The sequence below is a fragment of the Drosophila tropicalis genome, unplaced genomic scaffold, assembly GCF_018151085.1.
Source record: "Drosophila tropicalis isolate 14030-0801.00 unplaced genomic scaffold, ASM1815108v1 contig_463, whole genome shotgun sequence".
Taxonomy (NCBI): Eukaryota; Metazoa; Arthropoda; class Insecta; order Diptera; family Drosophilidae; genus Drosophila; species Drosophila tropicalis.
This window is the reverse complement of record NW_027172929.1, coordinates 2,059,847-2,083,808: the sequence shown is the minus strand read 5'-3', so window position 1 is coordinate 2,083,808 and position 23,962 is coordinate 2,059,847. Positions and strand designations below refer to the sequence as shown.

The 23,962-nt window shown below is 38.5% G+C and overlaps 3 protein-coding genes across 3 annotated transcripts; all 3 read right to left on the bottom strand.

The window, feature by feature from the left end:
• Positions 1-7,912: 7,912 nt before the first annotated feature.
• LOC137574673 (transmembrane protein 209) lies at positions 7,913-10,706 on the bottom strand. The gene is made up of 5 exons (XM_068287061.1): positions 10,552-10,706; positions 10,194-10,498; positions 9,540-10,138; positions 9,145-9,474; positions 7,913-8,912 (listed from the first exon to the last, which is right to left on the bottom strand). Exons 1-5 carry the CDS (start codon positions 10,572-10,574, stop codon positions 8,550-8,552), a joined length of 1,620 nt encoding a protein of 539 aa, XP_068143162.1. The 5' UTR covers positions 10,575-10,706; the 3' UTR covers positions 7,913-8,549.
• A 277-nt stretch (positions 10,707-10,983) lies between these two features.
• Positions 10,984-11,987, bottom strand: LOC137574721 (uncharacterized). The gene is made up of 2 exons (XM_068287124.1): positions 11,516-11,987; positions 10,984-11,450 (listed from the first exon to the last, which is right to left on the bottom strand). Exons 1-2 carry the CDS (start codon positions 11,985-11,987, stop codon positions 10,984-10,986), a joined length of 939 nt encoding a protein of 312 aa, XP_068143225.1.
• Positions 11,988-14,378: 2,391 nt separating this feature from the next.
• Mip (Myoinhibiting peptide precursor) lies at positions 14,379-20,453 on the bottom strand. The gene is given in 3 exon segments (XM_068286932.1): positions 14,379-15,546; positions 15,548-15,934; positions 20,168-20,453. Coding segments are annotated over 2 exon segments (630 nt in total). The 5' UTR covers positions 15,889-15,934; positions 20,168-20,453; the 3' UTR covers positions 14,379-15,257.
• Between the last annotated feature and the right edge of the window lie 3,509 nt (positions 20,454-23,962).

Below are 23,962 nucleotides of genomic sequence, written 5' to 3'. Positions count from 1 at the left end.
GGAACCATCTATGGAATTATATGCCTAATGCGTAATGTTATTGCTCTAACTGTTACAATATATATCATTTTATTTTTTTGCTTCTCTCTGGATGCTTATGAACCCTAAACCTATTAAAGCCCGTTAAGAACAACTCACTTTACAATGGCAAAAATGGAATGAATGGGAAAATATCTCAGTCAAATGCTGATGTTGCTGCTGCACGCAGTCCTTTCGAAATGCCTTTGAATAATTAATTTTTACGCTTGGCTCAGCCACAAAACATTTGCAACCGCACAAAAGGAGTAGGAAAGATGGAAGCAAAGTTTTTGGGTGATGGAAGTTAGAATAAGAGAGAGAGAGAAACAGAGAGAGAGAGAGAGATACTCTTAGATAGAAGGAAACAAATCGAACACGCAGGTTTACATGAGCCTAATCCCGTTGTCAGTTGATGGCCCTAAGGCTCTGCTCTGCTATGCTCTGTGTCTTGGACCCCTCGCACGACGGCTCGAATTCACCGTCGTTGTCTACGACTACGGCACTTTACTTTACTCCTTCCGCTGGCCTAGTCAAGCCTCAAGCATGTCCGTTATTTTGTTTACAAGAAAACATAAATCTCGGCTCCTGTGGGCCCCCTTTGGCGGAGTATAGGCATGCGTCTCACTCCATCTCTCTCTTTCTTCTGTCAGTCTCGTCTGTCTGTTCGTCTGTGTGCGGTCGAAAGGATTGCCGAACGTTGCCGTGTGAAATGAAACATATCATCACATTCACACACATGTGTGTTTGTGTGTGTGCGTGTTTAAAAGGGTTACGGGCCTATACGCCGTAGGAGCGCGTCTGGCCGACTGGCGACCCAACAAAAAGGACCAGACAAACCATTGAGTATGCCAGGAGTTGTTGGGCTCCTTGGTGTGAGAACAGCTTTGGTTTGTACGCGTCAACTGTAAAATCCTTTTTGACATGCCGCCCAGCTACTCATATATACACCAACCCCAAACCTTACCTCCCCTTCTACCCATCACTTTCAATCCCAGCGCACTCTCACTCACACGCATATGTATGTATGTAGGTCCGGCATTTGGCCATAAAAAATGTGGCATGATCTCAGGGTTTGGGTTCAGCTTCGGCTTCAGATGGCCAAATCCAATTATAAAGAATTTTAAACTATGTAGCGTGAAGAGGAGAACATTTAAAGTGTACAAAAAAAGAAAGACATAAAGAGAGAGTGAGAGAGAGGCAAAAAAAAAAAAAAAAAAGAATGTCAGGTTATTAGCGGATGAGTCCTTCGAGTGGGTGCGTGTGTGCATGTGTGTATGTGTGTGTGTGTGTGTGTGTATGTGGGCAAGTTATTAAAACAGAGCAAGTTGTGAAGGACCACAATCAGTCAAGGGCTCACCCAGCTGAGCTTCACTCACTCCATTTGCCTCATCTCCTCTTCGAGTGGGTGCGGATCTGTGTGTTTTTTTTTTTCTGCTGTGTGTGTGTGTGTATATAGAAATTGACGTGAAATTTATACGCTATGCTTTTTGGGTAGCAAGTTGAAGAAAAAATATAGCAACAATCCATAAAGTAAATGTAGCATTTAAACAAACAAACCAAGCGATAGAGCAACCAACATCATCCACATCCACATCCACACAATGACAAACATTGGAAGCCAAAACTGACAGTGACAACTGGCTGAAGTGACGAGCTGAAGCGGCAGCAGGAGCAGCCGGAACAGTAGCAGCAGCAGCAGCAGCAGTAGGAGGATGATGGGTTGAAGAAGGAATAGGAGCAGCGTAACGGCGGCGTTGATGATGATGCCGCCGCCGTTGCCGCTCCCAAGTAGTAAAAAAAATTGACATAAGCGGATATGTTACACAGCGCCTTCTCAGTGGAATGGGAGTGAGTAGCAAAAGTAGAAGTGTGCAGGAAGGAGGATGTGTTCCAAATACACATACATACATACATACATACGTACGTAGGCATTGGCTACATGAACAGTGAGCAGATAAATTAATGCGATTTTTCATGTTGCATGTTTGAGGTTGATTTATGCAATTATATGTCTCTATATATGTATTCTGAAGATGAAACTGGGCGAAAGCAGCATACATGTGTATGTGTTTGTATGTATGTGTGTGTGTGTGTGTGTGGGCGAGTGTATGTGTGTGTGTAAGTGACATACAACTTTTGTCAAATACGTCTAAAAGCAGTCATTTTTTATATTTGATATAAAGCGGAAATGCTAAGAACATTTCCGGTTCGTTACCTACGCGCAATAGTAAGAAGAACAGAACAAAAACAATTCATTCATTCTAACGACTGTTTGATACCCTTGAAAATAATTCAATTAATTTATATACCCAATTATTATTACCAAATTATGTTTAACAAAAATAAGTTTACCCATTATTATTCTTACTGAAAATTATGAAATATTTAACTAAGTTTCTTGTTATTGAAATAAAATAGCAAGTAAACTGGAGAAATACGAAAAAACCAGAGGGATATCGAATCATACAGCAATACACAAGTCATTCAAAATTTATCCAAATTTTATAAAGTGCCAATGGCAAATTTCTAAACCAAAACAAATTATAAACAATCCATTAGCTTTGCGAATGGTTTAACTTTTACATTGGAAAGTATTCTTCCAAATTCGATTATGATCCCTAAAACATTCATTACTTATGTTATAAGGTTTTTGGATTCCTACAGGCCCTGAGCTAGTTTAATCCGCCATTGATTAGTTGCAAGAAAGTTGGAAAAATACACAAATTTATCTATTATGTTTTGAAAATTGTAAAAGGAAATTAAAAAGGCCATTTTTTTTTTGTCCCTAGCAAAGTCAAAGCAAATATGGGAATCACGAAAGTTATTTCTATAGATTTCCCAATGAAAATATGATCAACATGATTCCTTTTTGTGCCTATTATCCTTTTGTATGTTGATATAAAAGTAAAATTCTTTTTTATCGTAGAATCGATACAAAAATTCAACTAGCTTTATGATAAAACCACATTCAAAATCAAAGAATGTCTGGCCAGATCCTCAAGTTTATTAATTCTTAAGCCACTTTTGCTACAGTTTTGGAAAAAAAAAAACGTTGCCTTCAAAAACTTTGAACTTTGTCTCCTTGACTAAATACAAGAAGTTATCTTTTATTTCCGAACCCCTTTAATATTGGCTTTGTAAAAGTTAAATGGATAAATTCCATTAGGAATTTGCAAAATCGTTTAAACTGTTGATTTATAAAAATGTATTTAATCAATTTACACTAAGCTATGATTAGTGGGACATCTTTCAGAGTGCAGTTTTCCTAATTGTTGGTATTCTTGAGCTTTAGTCAAGTGCTGATACGTTTTCATTTTATTCGTTTTTCGTTTTGAAATTACGGTATTATTAAGGGTATTCATTGAGTAGCAGCAGCAGCAGCAGCAGCTGTCATAGCAACAAAAGCATCAACACAAAAAAAAGGAGCATCAAGATGGAGTCCGAACTAGAACTGGCAGCCATGTTAATTTGTCATGACGCCACTTGCTTACCAGTCCTGGTTTCGGTTCTGTTGCTGGTCATGGTGGTCACTCTCGACTACTTCACCCTCTCCCTCTCTCGCTGTCCCTCTCTCTTTAGCCTCACACACAAAAATTACACAACAAATGGATGTGTTTTTTTTTTTTTTGTTTTGGTTTGTTCATCTTATGTATGGATGTATGTATGAACGTATGGTTGGGTTTTGGAATCAGAAGTACAACCTGTAATCTGGGACAGAACGGACCACGACAGAACCGGACCATAAGCAAATCCGATTAAATGCAAATGCCCCCCGTGCTCAGAGCACTTCTTGTCCCCACATATGTACATATGTATATGTACATGCAGATGCACAGATTAGTTGCGTAAGTTATCAGTATGGTGGTTGAATCTGTGAAATGGAGGGAGGGAGCTCAGGTGACACACACGCACACACAATCAGAGGACAAAGTGAAGTGGCATTGGCCAGCGGTTGCATTGCAGCAGTCGTCATTCAAGCAAACACTGCAGCATACATACATATATCCAAAATGACCCTCGATGGGGCACTATTGAGAACTACTACTAATTATTATTTCAATAGCCGAGATTCATACTCAAGTTTGGGGACCAGATGGAAGCTACTTCAGCTCATGCTGATCATCATCATGCCAGCTGCTATCCTTCTGATGTCCACATATGCTTTAAACTGCTAAACTGCAGCATGGCATCCATTCTATGGAGCTGCCAAATAGTTGGCATAAAAACTCATTTCCCCACCATTAGCAAAAAAGCACAAGGAGAGCAAAAACAAAAAGGAGTTTGGTATTGGGGGGGAAGGGGCAACTGGAGTTGGAGCTAGAACAGCAGCAGCAGCATCAAAGGAAACGACAGCCATTTCCATTTTTGTACTAGTACGCGCCTGGGAAAGCTCACAACTGACGCCGATTGGAGAGTAAAGAGCGGAAGTTCCCTACCCCCACCGCCATTTGAAGCATTTGTGGGTGGCATTTTGGTGGCGATGCTTTAAACTACACACAAATTGCTTGTTTAAAATATGCGCCAAAAAAAAAAAAAAAGAACTTGCCGTATTTGTATTTGCCCAGCATTCCAGGCATTGAACATTGTCGCAAGTTTGTTTGGCCTCGACATCGGAGCATCAGCATCAGCATCAGAATTTTATGTAGCGCACGAATAGATGCCACTCGAAGAATGGGACGAAGGAGGCAGAAAAGGAGGAGGATGTTATCCAGCAGCTAGACCAGAGACACTAACAACAACAGCGCGACCAGAGAAGCGGGAGAAACGAAAGAAAGGACGACGAAAATAAAAACGCCACTTCCGTTTTATTTGCGCAAAATTAAATAAACCGAAATATGGCTGAACTGACCATATTGGCGCATAATGGACGAAAATATTTTTTTCATTAATATGAAGCCCAACTCCCTACCCCTCCCCCCAGCCACCAATTCACCAGCAAAACATACTATATCAATATTTTGTGTACATATACACTCACATACACATCTATATATATATATAGGTATAGGTAAAAAAAGAAGAAAAGCCGAAAAGTAAGAGCTAGAGGCAAGCTTATTGTATATAAATATTTACTCAACAGTGGGACAAAACGAAAAGCACAGGTATGAGAATGAGATGAGATGGCCCAGGTAAGCAGAGATGTTTAGTTGGTAAGAAATATATACCTATATATACACATACAATCTGCGAACTTAAGGCAGAGAAATGCCCATTCAATTTGATTACATGTTTTTAAAGCAGATATACATAGTCATTCAATTTTAATTCAAAAGTCGTTTGAGATTATTATAAACATCCTTTCAATTGTATAAGAAACACATTAAAATTAACCAAAGAAAGTATTCGGTTTGATCTTTTGCAAGCTAGACATATAGTCAGCCGATTCTTCTGGATTTTAGCAAGATTTTTTTGGAGTCTACGGACTGGCAGGCGGACGGATAAACAGTTAAACGAACCGACAGACTAAGGAACAGATTGGCGTGGCTATATAAACTCGACTTTTATGCTAATCAGGTTTATTTTGTCAAAGATGCTTCCTTTTTGCGCATTCTGACCTTTTATAGAATATTTCCTTTCCTTTTTTAGAAAACCCATATCCTAAGTTATGAGAATATAGAATAGATTACTTTAGTCAGATTAAGAGGAAAAAATGATCTTTATGTAACTTTAATCTTTACCTTTTGTAACTTAAATAAAATTATCCTACACCTTTAGGATTTCGAAAAATAAACCATTGGAATTAACGTTTCTAGAATTTTAATATTAATATTAAGGTAATTCACATAGATTTTGGCCATAATCATTCGAAACCCGCGCTTAATTCATTGTACAATCAGACATTAAGTTGTTTTAATGAAAATATCTTGTAATTCTTTGTAAAATCCTATTCTGTTGGACAGTTATAACGTTTCTTGATTTGTGCGCATAAATTTTTGAAATTCAATACTCTTAATACACTGAAAATACAGTCGAATATCTGATCGATTCTGAACTTAAAAAAGAAATTTATTCATCTTTAGTCGTTTTTAAGGAGAGTTTGGCTGAAAATAGTTTTGAAACTTTTTTAAATTAATATTTAATCAGTGTTTTTTTTTATTTTTCTAAACAATTAGTAATTCTAAGCTTATTTTCGGTATTCAAATTTGTAAATTAGTAAGTTTAAGTTAAGTTTATCTTTTTGTAATCATAATGGTTATGCCCAGATTAATGTTTTGATAACGAATTCTTATTAATATTGTTATTAAGGGATAGAGAATGAAGTTTCAAACAACTAAATCGGATAGTTATTCTTATTGTTAGTTTGCTGGAGGAAGCAAACAGGGTGAAAAGGGAAGGGGGGGAAAGACAAAAAAGAAAAAGAAAACTGAAATTCATTCCACTATACCATCAATCACAAGCTCCACACAATAATCATGCTCGGCGTTGTCATCTACTCAACCTCCACCTCCTCCACTGGCACTCGAGCAAAGTAGAGTAAAGCTCTTTTCTCAAAGACGACATTAGATGAAAATTTGTGTAAGCCGTAAAGAAAAGGAAAGGAAAAATGGGAAAGATGGGCCCGGCCGGCCCATTATTGAAAGACTTCGTTGTCGACGATTGTCAATCGAAGAATCTAATGCGCATTTCTTTAAAAAGTGTCAGCATCTGGGGACAACTTCGCCTCCGCCTTATCTTCGTCTTCCTCCTCCTTCTCTTCCTTCAACTCCTATAAGAATTCCAGTTCACATACAGGAGAAGGACATGGCACCAAGTCTGAGCTGAAGCCAAGCCAGCGAGCCGCACTAATCAACACAATTACGGAGCAGTGGAAAGAAAAACTTTTCTAATTGGATATGAAGACGCGCACATGCGTTTCTTTAAAGGCATTTTTACTTCATGTGCCGCCAGTCAGCCAGCCAACGTCGAGGGTCCAAATATTTTGACAAGAAAATGGCGCACGACAGTCAACTCCAAGTAGCTCCACCGCCTTTGCTATCACCCACACTCAGTGATAGGCATTTGCCCATCCCATCCGACACCCCGCCCACCAATCTACGCTGAAATGCTTTGACAAATTATTTTTAAGCCAATTTACAACTTGAGAAAAAGTATCAGGAAAACATATCACACCACAGAGACGAATGTGTATGGTGGAGGAGCAGGAGGAGGATGGACGGATGGTCTGTCGGTGGAAGGAGCTGCTCTTCCTGTGTATGTGTGTGTGTGTGTGTAGGTAAAGCAAATATAATGCGAGGGATAAAAGTGTAAAGTTGACAACCCGGGCACATTACTCACTCGAGGTGCCAGCAAGGACGACGGCATTAAAATAACCAACCAACCGATTCAACGTCAAAGCAAGCAGAAGGCAAGAACAGAAATGAGCATGGCCAAGAGAAATGGTAATGCGGCTCCTGCCCCTATTGCCGTGCGGCTTGCCCAGAGCCGATCCCGTTACCAGCTTACTGCTTATGCTACTGTAGCTGCTACTGCCCCCCGCCTTTTTGGCTTTAAGTATATGCAGGAGTCAAGGGTTTTGTGTGAGTCTGTATGTGTGTGTCTTTTGCTCCTTTAGTTTACACTCCTTTTGAAGCATTTTCTCAACGTTTCTTGGCAGAATGTCGACAACGCTGGCGGAAGCCATTAATTTTGTCACTTTCGGAAGTGCAAAGAGGTGCACATGAGTCGCAATCGGAGTCTTGGAGTACTACCAGCCCGTGTCCATGTCCGGGTCCCACCAGTTCAAGTCGCTGCTGGGCCATTGACCATCAGCACCAGCACCAGCAGCAGCAGCAGCAGCAAAACAAGTAGACAAGCAATATTGAAAATCATGAAAAAGCAATTAAAGTCGACCACCTGGTCACAGATAATAGTGTCTATTCCTACCCAATCCCATCCCCATTAAGACCTACCCATATGAAGGGAATACATATACATATATTTGTAGCCGAAGAAGAGCCAGGAACATAACATCATGTTGTCTTACCTCTTGCATTCATCCTCGGCTCCAATCTGACGCCTTCCTTCCTGACTTCGGCATAAGTTAATTGTTGGCAAAGCGCAGACCGCAATTACCGCAAGCCAGCAAGCAATGACAACGCCTGCTGCACCGTCAAAAGTTCACATGACAGTTGAATACCGATGACGTTGACGATGGTATTTCATGTTGAGAATGATGACGATGACGATGATGATGATGTTGATGGCGATGGTGATGGTTGATGGTGTTCATGTTTATGGGTAAAGATGACCGCAGAAACCACACCACAATCGGGATACTCCCATATTTACATTAGCCACTGACTTGACTATTAACTCGATAATTACAATATGTATAATTAAATATTAACATAATCAATGCGTGTATGTGTCTTCTTAATATATGCAAAATTATCTTTAGAGCCGTGCACCGTAAACGACTGTAGAGTCCAACGTAACGCGAGCAAGTGTATAAACTAATTTAAGAAATAAACTAAAATCTGCGCCGTCTAAATGTGATAACATTACTACTCGTGTGGGTCTAACAAAAAAAAATATATGTGATAAAAAAAAAATCAGTCTTCGATAACACACATTATATTAATGCCTCTTTTGCCAAGATTAACACCCTCCAATGCGGATTCCTGGTGCTGGCGCATATATATCAGAAACTGTATGATCACATAGAACAAATTGTTTCTGTCATAGACACAATTGTGCAGTTCCTTGTCGCTTATGAAATTAAATTTGGGATTTAGATGATTGCTCGTACTAAGTATGGCACAATGGGCTCTATTGTGTACGGCACCAACAATTTCTTTGGTGGAACGCTTATCATCGCATTTAAGGACATAGCGTGAGTAAAATGGACGACCGCCATTCTGGGGCAGTGGCATCAGTTGGCCATCCAAATACACGCAGAAAATATGGAAAAGGATCTGAAAGAGAATAGAAAGAAATTAATACACTACTATACTATACGGAAATCAAAGGACATTTCCAACATTAAAGACATCAGACAATGATATACATATGTATATAGACTTAAAAATTATCTTAAAATCCATCTATTGATGGAGTTGATACTCATCTGTATAGTCAATTTGGTCTGACCAATCTATCTATCTATTTCGTTTTACATCTATCTCTTTTTAAATGAAATTCACTTACAGCTGAATCGGTGGGCAAATGTTCACCCCACGGTTTGCCATTGTGGGAATTGCCAGAGTTCCAGCGATAATCTGATATACAAGATCCCTCTGATAGATCTTTAATACGCTGAACCAAATACTCTTGATTATTAAATGCGTCCAGGAAGGGCAATAGCATGGGCAACATTGGAGCACAAGTCTGAACAAATTGCACATTTTCTGCTGTTTTACGCAAACGCTCAATACCGACAGAGCCAATTTTTAAATCACTAATTCCCCGTTGCCGGAAGAGATTGTCTAGGCAATTAATTTCCGAAACCAAACGTTGCAGTATGGTGCTCGATATCCACTAAAAAGGAACATAACAAAACAAGTCAGTATCAATGGTAAACATAAAGATCATAGGACTCTTACATATCTTAAGTTGGCCACATATTGTGACAGCTTGTCCGTTGAGATACGTTTAATGACCTCCGAGTTGCTGTCCTTAAATTGAAACGCACCGAATTCTTCTATCGACTTTTGAGCATTCTCTGTAGAGGCTGCTGGTGCTGGTGCCAATTGATATATGGTAGTTTTTAGCATGTAGGCAGCATTGTTACAATAGTTCCAAAATGAAATCGCCGAACCCATATTGCCTAGCATATTGAGGGCATCAGCTTCCTCAGCATGGCTGCGTTCTCTTTCGGCTTTCTTCATTAAAGCGGGCAATTGGCGAGGATCTGTGAGGAAATCTTCGCCATGCACTTCGGCATAAGGTGACATGTAAGCAGATTCATCGCTCATTTGGCTGGCACTCAGAGAGTTATTCTGTATCATAGATGAGGAGTTACCCTGTTGAGGGGAACGCATGGGACTAGGACTGCGACGCATGGACTGCGAACCCCAGCAGGAGTCCTCAAAAGATGAATGCCAATTAATGATGGGAGTATCATCGATTATCTCCGATTCGGGATCATAACTAAGGGGTTTTCTCGTTGGCCGAGCACTTCTAATGGTCCTAAAGGAGTTGTCTGTAGAGTTTTTAGACATGTTAACTCAAATATCTATGAAGATTGAGCAACTCACCTTTATTGTCGTCTAGCAAAGACTTTTGCTTTTCAGTGCCTAGCACCTGGCCGCTGCCAAAGAAAATCCATAGATACTTTCCAATACATGCCACTGCGCTGGTGCCCGACAATATGGCGAATATATATTTTGTCAAATAATAATACGAGTATCGGTCCAAATAGCATGTGCCCCTTAGATCCAAGATTAGGATTGAGACTATTAATATGTTAAGAGCAGCCCATTTGAGAAAGGTTCGTGACTGAGCATTGCGGAGGCGCAGGTTGAGACTATGTTCCACCATAGCATTGCGAGTAAGCGGCGAACTGAAAGAGTTAATTATAGCAATAGTCTAATAAATGTACATTGCGATACATACCAATTGTTCCTAGAATAATGCATGCTTTCTATTTTCGAATTTTTAATACAATTTACAATGACATGAGAACGCAAATGAGAAAAATGCGGGAAACCTTAGACAGTGTTAGCTAACGATTATACTGTGTTGGGTAACGTTTATTTCTGCTTAGAGATGGTCAGTTCCGACACAGTGTTGTTAAATATCAAAAATCGATTATTTCTTATATGCGTCGATAACTATCGAGACTAGTGTTGATATACGATTGTTAGTAACGGAAAAATTGCCGCTCAATTTGAATTTTATCGATTTGCTTTTAATTTTAACAAAATTTGCAAAGGCTGTAAATTGAAAAATTTCATTTATTTCATTTCAAATTTTATTGTAAAAAAAAAAAAAAAAAACGGGATCTAGTTGTGTGACAACTTTTGTTTGTGATTGTTACAAATTTCATTAGATTGCGGCTTTTCTGTTGGCTCTCAGGGCACGCCGTCTTCTCTTTCGCTTGCCCACAACGGGTGGACCAACCCCAACACCCACACCTAGAGCAGGAACAGGGGCTAGCTGCAATAGCAAAGGATTACTTATCAAGGCAGCTGCTATACCCAACACAGTTGCTCCCGCCAGCGGAATAAGGAAACTCTTGGCCAGCAGAGCTTTTGGTGACAGTTCTGATGAGCCCTTGTGCGAGACAATCTCATGATGTTCAATGGGATAGGAATAGCCATAGGAATAGTCTCCACCGGGTCCATAATTGCCATGTTCGGGACGTGGTCTATAGACATGAAAAGGAACTCCAGCTTCAGAACTTGAACTGCCATATCCACTGCCATAGCCTGGTGCTGGTCCTGGTCCCGGACCACCATATTCATAAGGATACGGATGAGAATCGTAGGCATAACTTTTGCTGCCATAGTGACCTAGTGGCAAAGTTGGATCAGAAGTGCTTGAAACGTTACTGAGACCCCCTCAACTTGCCACTTACCCACACTAACCCTATCCTGCAGTCCACCAGTGCCACCACCGCCGCTCTGACGCCATTTATCGTAAGCTTCACTTAGATTCTCATTCACATCATGCAATGGCAAATGAGATACTCCTGCACTGACTCCTCCTCCTCCTCCTCCTCCTAGACCGGGACTGGGCAATGAGCTAATAGGTTTCGAAATGAAACTTGCCGCCGAGTTATCCAATTTGCTGGTACTACTTGATCCGGGCCCTCTATAAAACTCTGGAGGCGGCTCGTAACTCTTGCCCGTTGCCGAACCGGTTAAATCCAATTTAATACTAGCCTGACGCTTCTTTGGCTTCATGGGTTTCCATGACTCCTGGCCAGGAATTGTGCTCTGAACATCAGCCTCCTCGCCGATCACCAGAGTCAGACAGAGCCACAGACTCACTGCTGGAAGTAGTTTCTGCACAGCCACAAACATTTCAACTAAAGTCTCGTCCCACATTGCCACCGATTTTTATAAAACTTGCCCCAAAAGTGCTTACCCCCAAAAACCGATGTCATCATTTCTGTTGGCGGTAAATTGCACTTTGACGACAATTTAGGCCTGAAATTGTTGTCGACGCTTCGCTGGCATTGAGACGATGATGTCTCTGGCTCTGGCTCTGCCTCTAACTCTGCATTGGCAACTCCATGGGCAATTAGTATCGCCAGCTTGAGGAGTTCTTTCTTCATTTCATTTCAAGCATTTCATCAGTGGCATAGCAAATTGCTGTCGCCGACCTGAAGTTTGTTTTATTGAAATCTACATTTTTGTCAGTGTAAGTTTTTTCTTTTGCGATTATTTAAATTATCCACGCCCAAGTCGGGGAATTAATTGTAGAAATTATCGCATCGTAACATGGAGTAACTATAAATGTTTAAAATTTCCCAAAAAAACAGATGAAAAAACCTAACATAAGACTTGCCTCAGTGAAGGTCGAGCAAATAGATTGAAAGTGAATAATTTAATTTTTAAATTTCTTCTCTGTTTTCTGTTTTTAAATTGAAATGTGACTCTGACAAATGATAATTTAATATGAAAAATATTCAAAATAATAAGCCAAAATCTACCATAAGTGTACAACTTATTTTTAACCAACACTCAAATAAGCTATTAAAGAAAAAAAAAAAACATTCTTGAATGTCATCATGTTCCTTCACCTGGCCAAGATAAGCTAGACAACTTTCCTTTCAACTTTAGCTAATGATTTCTAATATATTACGATATAATTTTTGTTGATATTCAAAATCTATTATATGCCAACTCATCTATATATATAATATTCGAACAATAAATAAACAAAAATAACATAAATAATTGAAATTTAGCTTAAAACTTAAATGAGGCACTAAATATAATGCACTTAAAATACTTTTTTGAATAGTAAAAAAACAATGTCGGATTAATTTATTCATTTTCCAATTAAAAAGTGAGAGAATTCCCTGAGAATAACGTAAACTTAAGGAGTATTCCTTTCTAATAAGAAAACTGATATATGAATTTTGCCAATATTTAACATATTTTTCCAAAATAATCTTTGGTAATTCCATCTGTACTATATTTTTGCCAATTTCTAAATGATTTCAAAAAGATTTTACTTAGTTAAAGTGCGACTTAGCTTAGATTTTCGAGAAAACTAATTTCAAGTCGAATGGATTCAGTTACAGCATTAATTTTTTAATACTTAATATAATTACAACATTTATTAAAGTATTAAACAATCAATAAATACTACCAATTAATAAATAAAGTGTCGTCTTCTGACCTGCTCTAATCCGATCTTGATGAACTAAAGAGTTGGTGTAAAATCAACCTATGAAACCTCAAGGGCTCTTAATGTAAAGTTATGATTATCCTAATGACACTCCCTCAGAGCGTTTAGATATTATCAATGACTTGGGTGTTCGAGTGGACCATAAATTAACTTTAAATCCACTACGGTTAGAGTAAAACTAAAAATGTTCTTGGGTTTTTAAAACTCAACCAAAATTCTGTATAGTTCATTCATCCGTCCTATCTTAGACTAAGGATCTTGCATAGGGTCACCTCAATTTGGAAAGCACCAAACTAAAATTGAATCAGTTCAAAAGCAATTTCTGCTTTTTGCTCCTCTCCTACTCATACTCCAGTAGGCTTCTTTTAATCAATCTTCCTTCTTCCTGCTATCTTTATACACAAACTTATAATGAAATAGACTCTCTCCTGAACCAGTTAAACCTATCTGTACACTTTATCCTTTATCTTTAAAATACCTTTTCGGAGTCCTATGCTCTGATTACAATCTTCTTTATCCCGTCATTAGATCAGAGAGCTCTCTTTCTTATCGAAGAATCTCTATTCTATCACTTTTAGCTCCTAATTAGTTGTGGTTAATCATGTTTTAATTGTTTGTCCGTTCTATTTGTATTTGTTCACGAGATAGTGAGGGTTTGTTGGGCGAGAGGTGAACAGCTCTCTGCTATGTCCTGCTGTCGTATGGACCGTCAACGTCCAGACAATATAAAAGGCATAAAGACTGTTTTATAAAGTTTCTTAAATGTTATATCTTAACCTTAAATGCTTAGATACTACTATACTCTAGCAACAAAAAAAAGATATCTCAAAGCTCAACCCTGACTCGTAAAAGGAAGCCCCTTTCACTGCCATTTAGACAGTTCCCATTCCCAGGACAAGTTACTACAACAGCCAAACAAAGAGAAGACTCTTTCCATAGGAGATTCGAAGAGGATAAGGCCCTGGAGTAGCTGTTTGCAATTAGATTCATAGATCTATATATCTTTCATAACCTTGTGGATTAATTCTTACCCGATTTACTATCGTCAAATAGTTAATAATTCATTTCCCGATGTTGCTTTTTTTTTTTGGGAGGGGTTTTTCTTTATTTCGTCACTTTTTAATATATGTATTTTTGCATTCTCATATGTGTAAGTATGTAATTTCCATTTAGTATACATTTATGTATGTATAATTTCCAAAAAAAAAAAAAACAATGTTTATGTATGTATATGTGTATATATGTATATGCACAATTCCATTAACTTGGTTAACGTTTCAAAATTAAACAGTTGAATTTTCACATTAACAGTTTTTCATTTCCAATTAAGTTCTTGTTAGTTTTTTTTTTGTTTTTGTCATTTTCCTTGGTTTTTTAATGTTTTTTTTATGGTTTTTTTTTTAAATTTTCAAGTGCTAAGAACTACTTTGAATCGAGTTGATATTAGACACCTTTTTTTTGTTGGATTATGCATAATACTGTCTTGAGCTAGGGAATATACAATCAGATTTAAATATATTTAGATATATTAGATTAGATAAGTACATGCATACATATATATATATATATATATATATATCGGATAATTCTCAGCGCTTTCATACATTTTCGGAATTGACTTTCTTTAAGATGTTTTTGTTTTTGTTATTTGTTTTTAATTTTTTATTATTGCTGCTTCTCATTTTTTTATTGGCTGGCAGCTTCCTCGATTGAAAACACATACACACTTAATCGATTATATGCTTATATATGTGTATGTATATGTGTCTATATAATTATGTATACATATATGTATGTACGTATGTATGTAATAGGTTTATATATGTATATACTTGTATTGTATTGTATTGTATTGTATGGTTAGTATTTGGTTTTTCTTGTTGTTGTTGTTGTTTTAGTTGCTTCTGTTTTAGTAGTATTTTGGGGATGCAGTTGCCAGTTGAGTTACTAAATGATCCTTAATTCATGGGCGAACGTTTGCCCCAACCGCCATGCAGCTTCTGCCATTGATCACGCTTACCCCACATGCCCTTCAGATTGTTCCAGGTGGGCTCACGTTTGCCCCAGGCACCACGGAACTTGTTCCAACCCTGAGCCTGACGACGCTTACCCCAGGCAACGTTCATGTTCTTCCAGGCCCGTTTGTCCAGCAGATTGTTACTCGAAGCCTCAACGTCGCCAATCTCGTCGGGTTCCTCATCCGATAGAGTTTGCTCAGCCACCTGGTCCCCCCAGTTGTTCGCCTTGGTTGGCCATGCGCTCAAAGGTCTTCCAATCGATGGTGTTGGTACCGTCCGTAACCACCAGTGGGACAAAGTGTCCGGTCATATAGATATCGTCGCCGCCACCTGCACCGAATCCTCCGGCGACATCACCAGCGCTGGAACGTTTACCCCAGGAACTTTGAAGGGATTGCCAGGCCCGTTTGTTGGCCTGATACAGATCATTCTCGCTCAGCTGATCGACCACCTGCTCGGAGAGGCCGGTGGGTTCATTGCTGGTGGTTGTGGTGCTGGCCAAGTTCAAACTGCTGCTGGCACTGGTGCAGAGCAGGAGTACCATTAGACCGCCAGAATATTTCCATGCCATTTTTCTTGTCTATGCTCGACGCTTTGTTTCTACTTCTTCTCGTTGACTGTAAATAAAAATATGAAAAGTGAAAAATTAACCTCTAGTCCTCCTCAAGGAATGCTCAATTAAGTAGAGAGGCAGAGGTTACATCCCCGGTAACCCCTAGGGACCGCTTGAGGTTGGCTGGAATGCTTTGTTTTTGCCTCTGTCGAGGGCAATCATTTCCGCCCACGCATCGAAAATTACAAGAACAACATGCATAACGATTTAGCCGAATAACCGCCTCTAATTGAAGGCGGTGGGAGACAGCCGGTGGCGGGGGTATCCCAACAACTGGCCCGGGCCCATTGCTGAGGTCATGCTGTCCGCCAACTGCTGCGTTAAAAGGCAACAGCGCATAACAGTTACAATTTATGGCCTATTAATGTCTTGTTGAGGTAGCAAACAGCAGGAGCCAGTCCGTATGATGTGGTGGGTGATGATGGGTGGGTGGGTGAAATGCTTGGGAATGCTTTTTGGCGGTTTGGGGATTTGGGGGGTTGGATTGTAGGCTCGTGACTGCATTAAAGACCACATTCTGTTTTTGTAGAGGATTTTGCGATACTCGTGCACCATGAAGTGCCTGCTGCATGGGTGGCATCCGCCAACGAAGGCGGTCCTTTTCTTTACAAAGACGATAATGTGATGGCTGATAGTCAAGATTATGGCTATGTTTACCAAACAACTTAAGTGCCTTGCGATTGCACTTGCGGCCACTTGCCAGTGGAATAGACACAATGCCAGTAACTGGAGAAGGAGCAGCAAGTGCCATAACATTCTGTTTGCACTTCCTCCCAAAGTCGTTTCATTCATATGCGTCGTGCGATTAGGGCGATAATAAGTATGCCATGCCCATTCACCACCCACTTTGGCACTCCCTAGCAACAAATATTGATTAGCATACAAGAATCCAAGTATTAAATCAAAAACTCTAAAGGACATCTCACAAAAGTGAATTCAATTGCAACAAACTCTTACAAGAGTTAAAGCAAGGACGAAGACGAAGACTAACTAACTGAAAAGGCAACTTAAACCAATGTTAATGTTAAGCAGTTAACTCAAATAATACTTTAATTCATCTTGTATTCTAGAATTTATCATTATCAAATAATTTGTTGAGATTTTCGAAATTACTTCAAGAAGTTTGTTCCCTCAAAATTCTCTCCTTTCTCTTAACAGAAGCGATCTAATCTCGCTTTAGATTCGTGACTTTTCGATGTTCTCTTTATTTAACGAATGGATCATGTGAATATATATGGAGATGTATTATTGTTTGTTCCAATTTGAAATTGAGATTCATTTGCCTTCTGCGGTTGCTTCACTTTGAGTCTCAACAGTTCAAATTGATTGATAAGAATGAAAGCAAATTTCAAAACTAGATTCGAACAATATTCTAATTTAAAACAGTTAAAGTCTTCAAGGATAAAATGCAAAAAAAATGTTGGCCTAGTTTCTATTAGATTTCGAGTAATTTGCCATTTGTTAACTTAACTGCCATAGTTAGTTTTAATGGATATCCATTGAAAATGTTTATTACAACATAATTTGGTTTGAAGGCAATCAATTAATTTGGTCACAATTTGTATGATTTGAGCCTCTGTTGGCTTAAGGTGAAGCCTTATGCTAATCCTTTTTGCTCATTTATCTATGGCAAAAGTCAATGGCAATGTAATCCCGTGCAGCTGGTAGGCGTTACAACAAAAGAAAAAAATGGGGGAAAAAAATGGAAAAACTAAAGTCTTTGGAGCCCGCAACGCGTCAATCAGTATATGCCCCTCGAGTTTCAGGTCTCGTATCCCTGGCACTATTACCCCCCCTAATTCCTCCTCCTGCTGGCAAACGCATATCTAATCTAGACGGTCTCTCACCCTGATTAAATGATGTTGTTCGCTGTCCGCTTGGATTGGCCACTTAATTGAAGCAAATGTTGGCGTCGGAAAGTCAACTCGTTTTGCCAGTTGTGAACTCTAGGCCTCAACTCTTGACTGATTGTCTGTACATTTCACGAAGTTGGCTTTATATATATCTTTTTTTTTTATTGCTATTATTTTTTTTTTTTTTTTGGTTTTGCATTTAATTTGTGCGGTTGTCGTTGATTGATTGACGCCCAAGATGAAAGTTTTAGGTTTAGCGGCTTTACGCTAAATTATTATAGATTGAGAGAGAGAGAGAGAAAGAGATGACTGTGGCCAGCATCATGATGATAGGGCACGATGCATAGATAGAAAATAGATGCCTGAACTCAATGGAGTTTTATGACCACAATCGTACCCTGGCAACCAGCAGCACGTGCCGCTTGGAGGGTCAGGACTTGTAATTGAAATTAACTGAAAATATTTATGGCCCTGTGGCTGAAGATTGAGAGTGGCCCACTGGCCGGGGCCCCCCGCAACTGGAATGACACATACCAAAAGAAGTGCCACCTTGATACCAATTTCATAGCAGATACCTGCTCTCTACTCTATTATTCATTTAGTTGGCGCTCGCCTGGTTAGGCATTATTGATGTGGCCATGGACAATACATGTATATAGGGCATGGAGTAGTGGGAGCCAGTAGGAACTGTTGCTGTAGATAGGTTCAACTTCAACTTTTATTTGCCAGCAAATAAATTTAAATGTAATTTTCGCACCAAATTGGGGGAAAATTTCTTTATTCTACGAGCTTCTTGTGTTGTGTTCGCTTGATAAATAGCTAAAGTAAATATTTGCCAAAGGATGGCATTTGCCAATAAGTATTTTGTTTAAATAGGTTTTCCCACCCACACACACACACAAGAGAAACGGACGAAGCCTATACCCAAGTTACCCACTGCCTGTTGCGTCTGTGTCTTGGAAACTTCTTGAAAACTGCTGTCCCATCATTGATTTGAATACAACAGAACAGAACCATCAGCAGCAGCAGCAGCAGCAGGAGCAGAGAAAAATCTTACAGCATTAACGAAAATTCGTAAATAAACAAAATATCCGCAAAAGAGTAAATAAATTTTCGTCTGGATAAAGTTTGGATGGAGCAAGAGGTGACTGGGAGTCGGAGTCGGAGAAATGTGTGAAGAAGTTTGGGCTATGTATGTGCATGTGTCCATTCTATCCAAACGGACTCACCCGTTCGGGCCAACATTGAAACGGGATGGCTAATTCAATTCAATTTTTAATGCTTTGTTTAGGCGCTGGCAAACTTGTGCATAATTTAAGTGATATTGTAAACAAATTGACGCTAATTTTAGGTCCACAAAGTTTCATCATGGATTTCAATATTTCAATTGAGCTTCAGAAGGCCCCCAAAAAACAAAACCAAAAATATTTCCAGTATGCATGAAATATTAATCAAATTATTTTTAGTTGACCAAGTTATGAGTCAAAGTAAAAGGCTTTTAAATATAGCAGCTAATAAAAATCGAATTTTGCATATGCCTACATACACACATATAAACTTTTTGTTCCTGCTGCCAAAATGCATTTTCGTCATACAGTTGTTGGCAACTTTATTTTTAGTTGAATAAACTAATTAAGCTAAACAAACATCAAACATTTGGCCAAGTTCTGAACGTTTTGGCCATGTTCAATTTAATCCTAGCTTAGCATATATGGCTAGAAATAGTATTAAATACTTGAAAAATTTCAAAAATTAAATAATTTTGAGTTCGATGATCAATTGTGATCGATTCTCAATTTAAAATTGATTATAATCTTAATATATTTAATAGATTTTAAAAGGAATTCAAAAAGATTTGAATTGTTTGAGTTCTAGAAGCTATTTTGTGTTTAAAAAGTTTCAAAAATTAGGCACAACTTTTAAGAAAATGTAAGTAAGGCTCTTAAAAAACAAATACAATTCCATATACAGAACGTTTCAAGTTCAGTATTACATTTTCACCTTGAAAATTCTTTAATTTAAACAAATTGAATTCTAATATCCCTTTCGGAAAACTAAGAAGTTTTCTTCTCGTTTTTCCATCGATTTCCTAACCAAAGTTTATGTCTCAGTCTTTAATATTAGGCAGAGACCAACAAAAGTTGTAATTATTTATAGATTTTCGAAACTTTTTGTTCATTATTAATCAATTTGAATCAAAGAACAGTTAATTGATTTTGCATTGATTCTCTGACTGTGGCTTTTAAAAATGTCCACTAAACAATTAGTTTGATGTTCACACAGGGATTGAAAATCTCATTTCCTTGGCTATAAAATTGAATTACAAAAACCACTCACACAAGGATATATATTCAATAAAAAACTCCCCAACCCATCACACTCACCTGATTAAGTGGCTTTTTTTCTGGTTTTGGTTTTGGGTTTTTGTTATTGTATGTTTCGAAAGGTCGCGTTTCCGTGTTATATTTGTGGTCGAGCCTTTATACCGCGACTTTCCTATCTATGAGTGTTTTTTTTTTTTTTGTTTTGGATTTTGTTTTAACCAATTACTTTTATAAATGAATTTGCGGTGCTGTGTGGTCTAGAATTGAATTAAAGCACAAACTATAGTGGAGCGCTTTGGGCTGCCGTCGAAATCTCGGGGATCTCGTGTTGTTGGTAAACCTGTTGATCAACTGTTAATGATAGGCAACATGGTGCGGCAACCGTTTATAAATCAAAAACGGAAGCAAACCGAGGCACCCGATTGGCAAACGGAAGGCACACGAAGTTTACTTCGTGATAAAAGGGCTCCCACACGCTGCGCACGCACACCCACACGCATGTAAACGCACTCAAACACAGGCAAACAAACAAACACCAACACCAACACACACACACACCAACAGTGACATGTTTGAATGGAACGGGGAAATGCTGGCGCTGTCAACCGCCATTGTATGCAACGGAAGTGGCCGAAAAAAAAAGTGTAGCCTATTTATTGGGGCAAAGGAAAATAACTCCTTCCCATATTTCTAATGTTATTTCTATTGTTTTTCAAGTTTTTTTTTTTTGTTTAATGCTGGTTTTAGTTTAGTTTAGTCCTGCCGAAGTCACACATGCGCGTCCCTGGGGAGCTGGCCCCAGACATTCTGCCGAAAGGCAAACATATGCACACGCATGGATCCAACTTGGTCTTGGGGAGTTGGACTCATTTAAATTCAGGTACATGCTGCTTCTATGTTAACACCAACAAGCTCCCTCTGGCATTTAAAATTAAACGAGAGGCAACCACTTACAATTGGTTGTGGATGTGGATGTGGATAAGTGGATGGAGCATATTGCATATTGCATTTCTTTGTCAGCATGGGGGGCATCAATTGACCAAATACGAATACAAATACAAATACAATTCTTTCCATTTGCCACATGTTCATCCTAAGCAACCGAGTAAAAACCCTTTTAGTGCTTCATGAATATTTATGGGGGACATTGCGCCGTTTTTTTTTTTTTTCTTCATTCTTTTTTTTTACTTTTGTCGCTTCTTCAATTACCGAGAAAATATCTGAAGAGGACCTTTGCATACATTCTTACATTCTGTGTTCAGGTATTTGTACACGGGCATCAACAGGTTTTTCATTTGTGGCCACTTTGATGGGTGCTTTGGCGATGACGACGACGATGACGATGACGATGGAGGTGCCGGTAACGACGATGCCGAATAAACGATGATGGGAATATTTATGACACTTCTCCTGCCGTTTGCCAGTATAATGAATGGGTTATGCGTTCACAAACATTTGCCTCCACATTCACCTTTATACCTAACACATCACGTACCAGTTGCTTCAGCTGAGTCTACATCTCCTCCTCCACCCATCCACCTCCTGCTCATCGACGACTTTCGATAAGCTACGTAGCCACTAATTGATTTCGCCACTGATAAATCGCTGCCAAGTCATGTTATCATCGACAGCTACATGTTGTTGTGAATGCAGCCCGCCGAATCAGCCCCGATTGTAAATCATTATTCCGTTTATATCTGTCTTTATGTCTGGCCTAATTGTATCTATTAACTTGTGACCTTTTTGCTCTACTCCTTTTCTTGCCCAAAAACCAAAAAACGATTCATTTAAATCATAAAATATATTAGTCTTTATGGATTGACTTTTAAAGCCAAATGCAACACAATGTGAAATTGAACTTGTGATGGCTTGATGCACGCGTTGAAGCCATGTCCATTGGTGGTCATTCTCCTCATCCTTCCTCGTTCGTTCGTTTATTGAAAATGCCACATTTGTATAAAAGGAATACCCTTGGTGCCCTCGTTGTGAAGATGAAGTGGGAGCCAACTCTGTTGGCAGCTAATAATAATTTGTTTGCATTTTGCATATGCCAGATGGGGTCAAAATATGGTAAATATTATAGTTAAATCATTTTTTTAAATACATATATCCTTAACAATTCGATTTAAGAATTTCATTTCTTCATTAAAACTTGCACGAATTGTTCACATACTTTTACTAAACTAAGCGAAAAGTGAGTCAAGTTTTCTCTTCAAAAACAATTTTGAATAAATAAGAACAAATCCCAAATATAGGGCCTCTGTGGGAGGGACTAAACAACAGGTAACAGTTTGACTTATTCGGATCGATAGATCTACATATGTATATATGTAGAAATAGCTGATCTTTAAATAATTGTGTTTTCTTTTACCACTTAACACAAACTGTCTCGATTAGATTTTTCATCGTTTTACCAAGAACATGGATTTCCCTTTTATAAGAAGACATTTTCAGTCAGTCAGAGTCAAATTCTTAGTACCATCAACTAAAGGTTTCTATTATTATTATTATTATAAGTATAGGATATAGTTGTTAGGTTACATCCATACACTAACCTGGGATTCGAACCAGGATCCTCATTGTTCAGTTGCCCAAATGAGCCACTTACAAGGGGAACTTCAGGTAAGCGAATCACCGATTTGGATGAATTTTGGATATGTTGTAGAATACCCCGTCATTTGAGGCTGTGTGAAATATTTCGGCGCACTATTCTGTATTTTCCCAAAAAATCGCGTTTAAAGTTAAAGCTTAGGTGACTTATAGCTAAAACTTCAATGAAATTCCATTCTCCCTTCCGAAGGCCGCTGCTTAGATTGGCCATATTGATAGGCGATGAAAACTATCTAATTTTTATCCGATTTTAATGAAGAATATGTCATTCGACGGGAAATTTAATTCAATTTATTTCGTAGTTCAAGGAAAAAAGTACTTTAGGATGAACTTGTGTTGTAAAATAGCCTCGCCCAAAAGACCAAAAATTTCCATACAAAATTTAGATTTTCAATTACCTCCAAATCGAAAGTTGGGGCTAAATCAAAAAAATTGTTCTATGCAGTTAATGTTAGTTTTGCTAGATCTATAACTTTTTCAAACGTCTATCTTTAATATTTAATATTTTGGAAAAAACGTCTTAAATATATGCCCTCCCAAAAATTCGGACTTCTCTTTGTTCAAATGCGTCTGTTAAAAAAAAACGGATTAAACTATAAAGACCATTTTCACGGTTTATTATCTGAAGACGATAACCAACAAATTACAGAAAAAATTATTCCATTAAGTTATTTAGGAGCCGAGAAAATCTAAGCTAAAATCAGAAACAAAAACGTCTTAAGTTCGTGTCCGCCACTGTGTATATAAATAAGTTACGAATCTGTCCTCTAGAGACGAGCCTAGTCCCTGCACGGGCACCAGTTACAAGTCTTCTGGTTAGACTGTGGCCTTACCATGATCCTTCGGCTACACATGACAGATGACACACACGACCATGAAACTAATCACTCAAAAGTTTCGATTCAACATTATAATACGTTTATTAATCACTTGATTTTACTTATGGTTCCTAGGCCAAACTTAAACTAAGACTGTCATTCTTAGATTTACACTTAATGTTCAAAATCGGATGACTATATAATGGGATAAGTTCAAAATCATTTTTAAATTTGCTTTGAATCCTGTATTCAAATGAAAGACTCGCGAAATGCTTGCGCGATTTTTGAAAAGAAATTCAAAATCTCAATTGCTTTGGCGCGCAAACTGCGCTCTGTGGCGCCATCTTTTTTCCACTGGCACACTAGCGCCCCAACTTGCCCTCTAATCATTCACTTTATTTTCTCTATCGACTCATTCGTGTTTTTA

Excerpts from the sequence above, each read along its gene's own strand:
- LOC137574673 (XM_068287061.1), bottom strand. The coding sequence starts at position 10,574 with ATGCATTATTCTAGGAACAATTG. Across the intron at positions 10,499-10,551 it reads CATTATTCTAGGAACAATTG|TTCGCCGCTTACTCGCAATG; the intron begins GTATGTATCGCA and ends TAACTCTTTCAG. Across the intron at positions 9,475-9,539 it reads ATGTGGCCAACTTAAGATAT|TGGATATCGAGCACCATACT; the intron begins GTAAGAGTCCTA and ends GTTCCTTTTTAG.
- LOC137574721 (XM_068287124.1), bottom strand. The coding sequence starts at position 11,987 with ATGTGGGACGAGACTTTAGTTGAAATGTTTGTGGCTGTGCAGAAACTA. Across the intron at positions 11,451-11,515 it reads GCAGGATAGGGTTAGTGTGG|GTCACTATGGCAGCAAAAGT; the intron begins GTAAGTGGCAAG and ends CTTTGCCACTAG.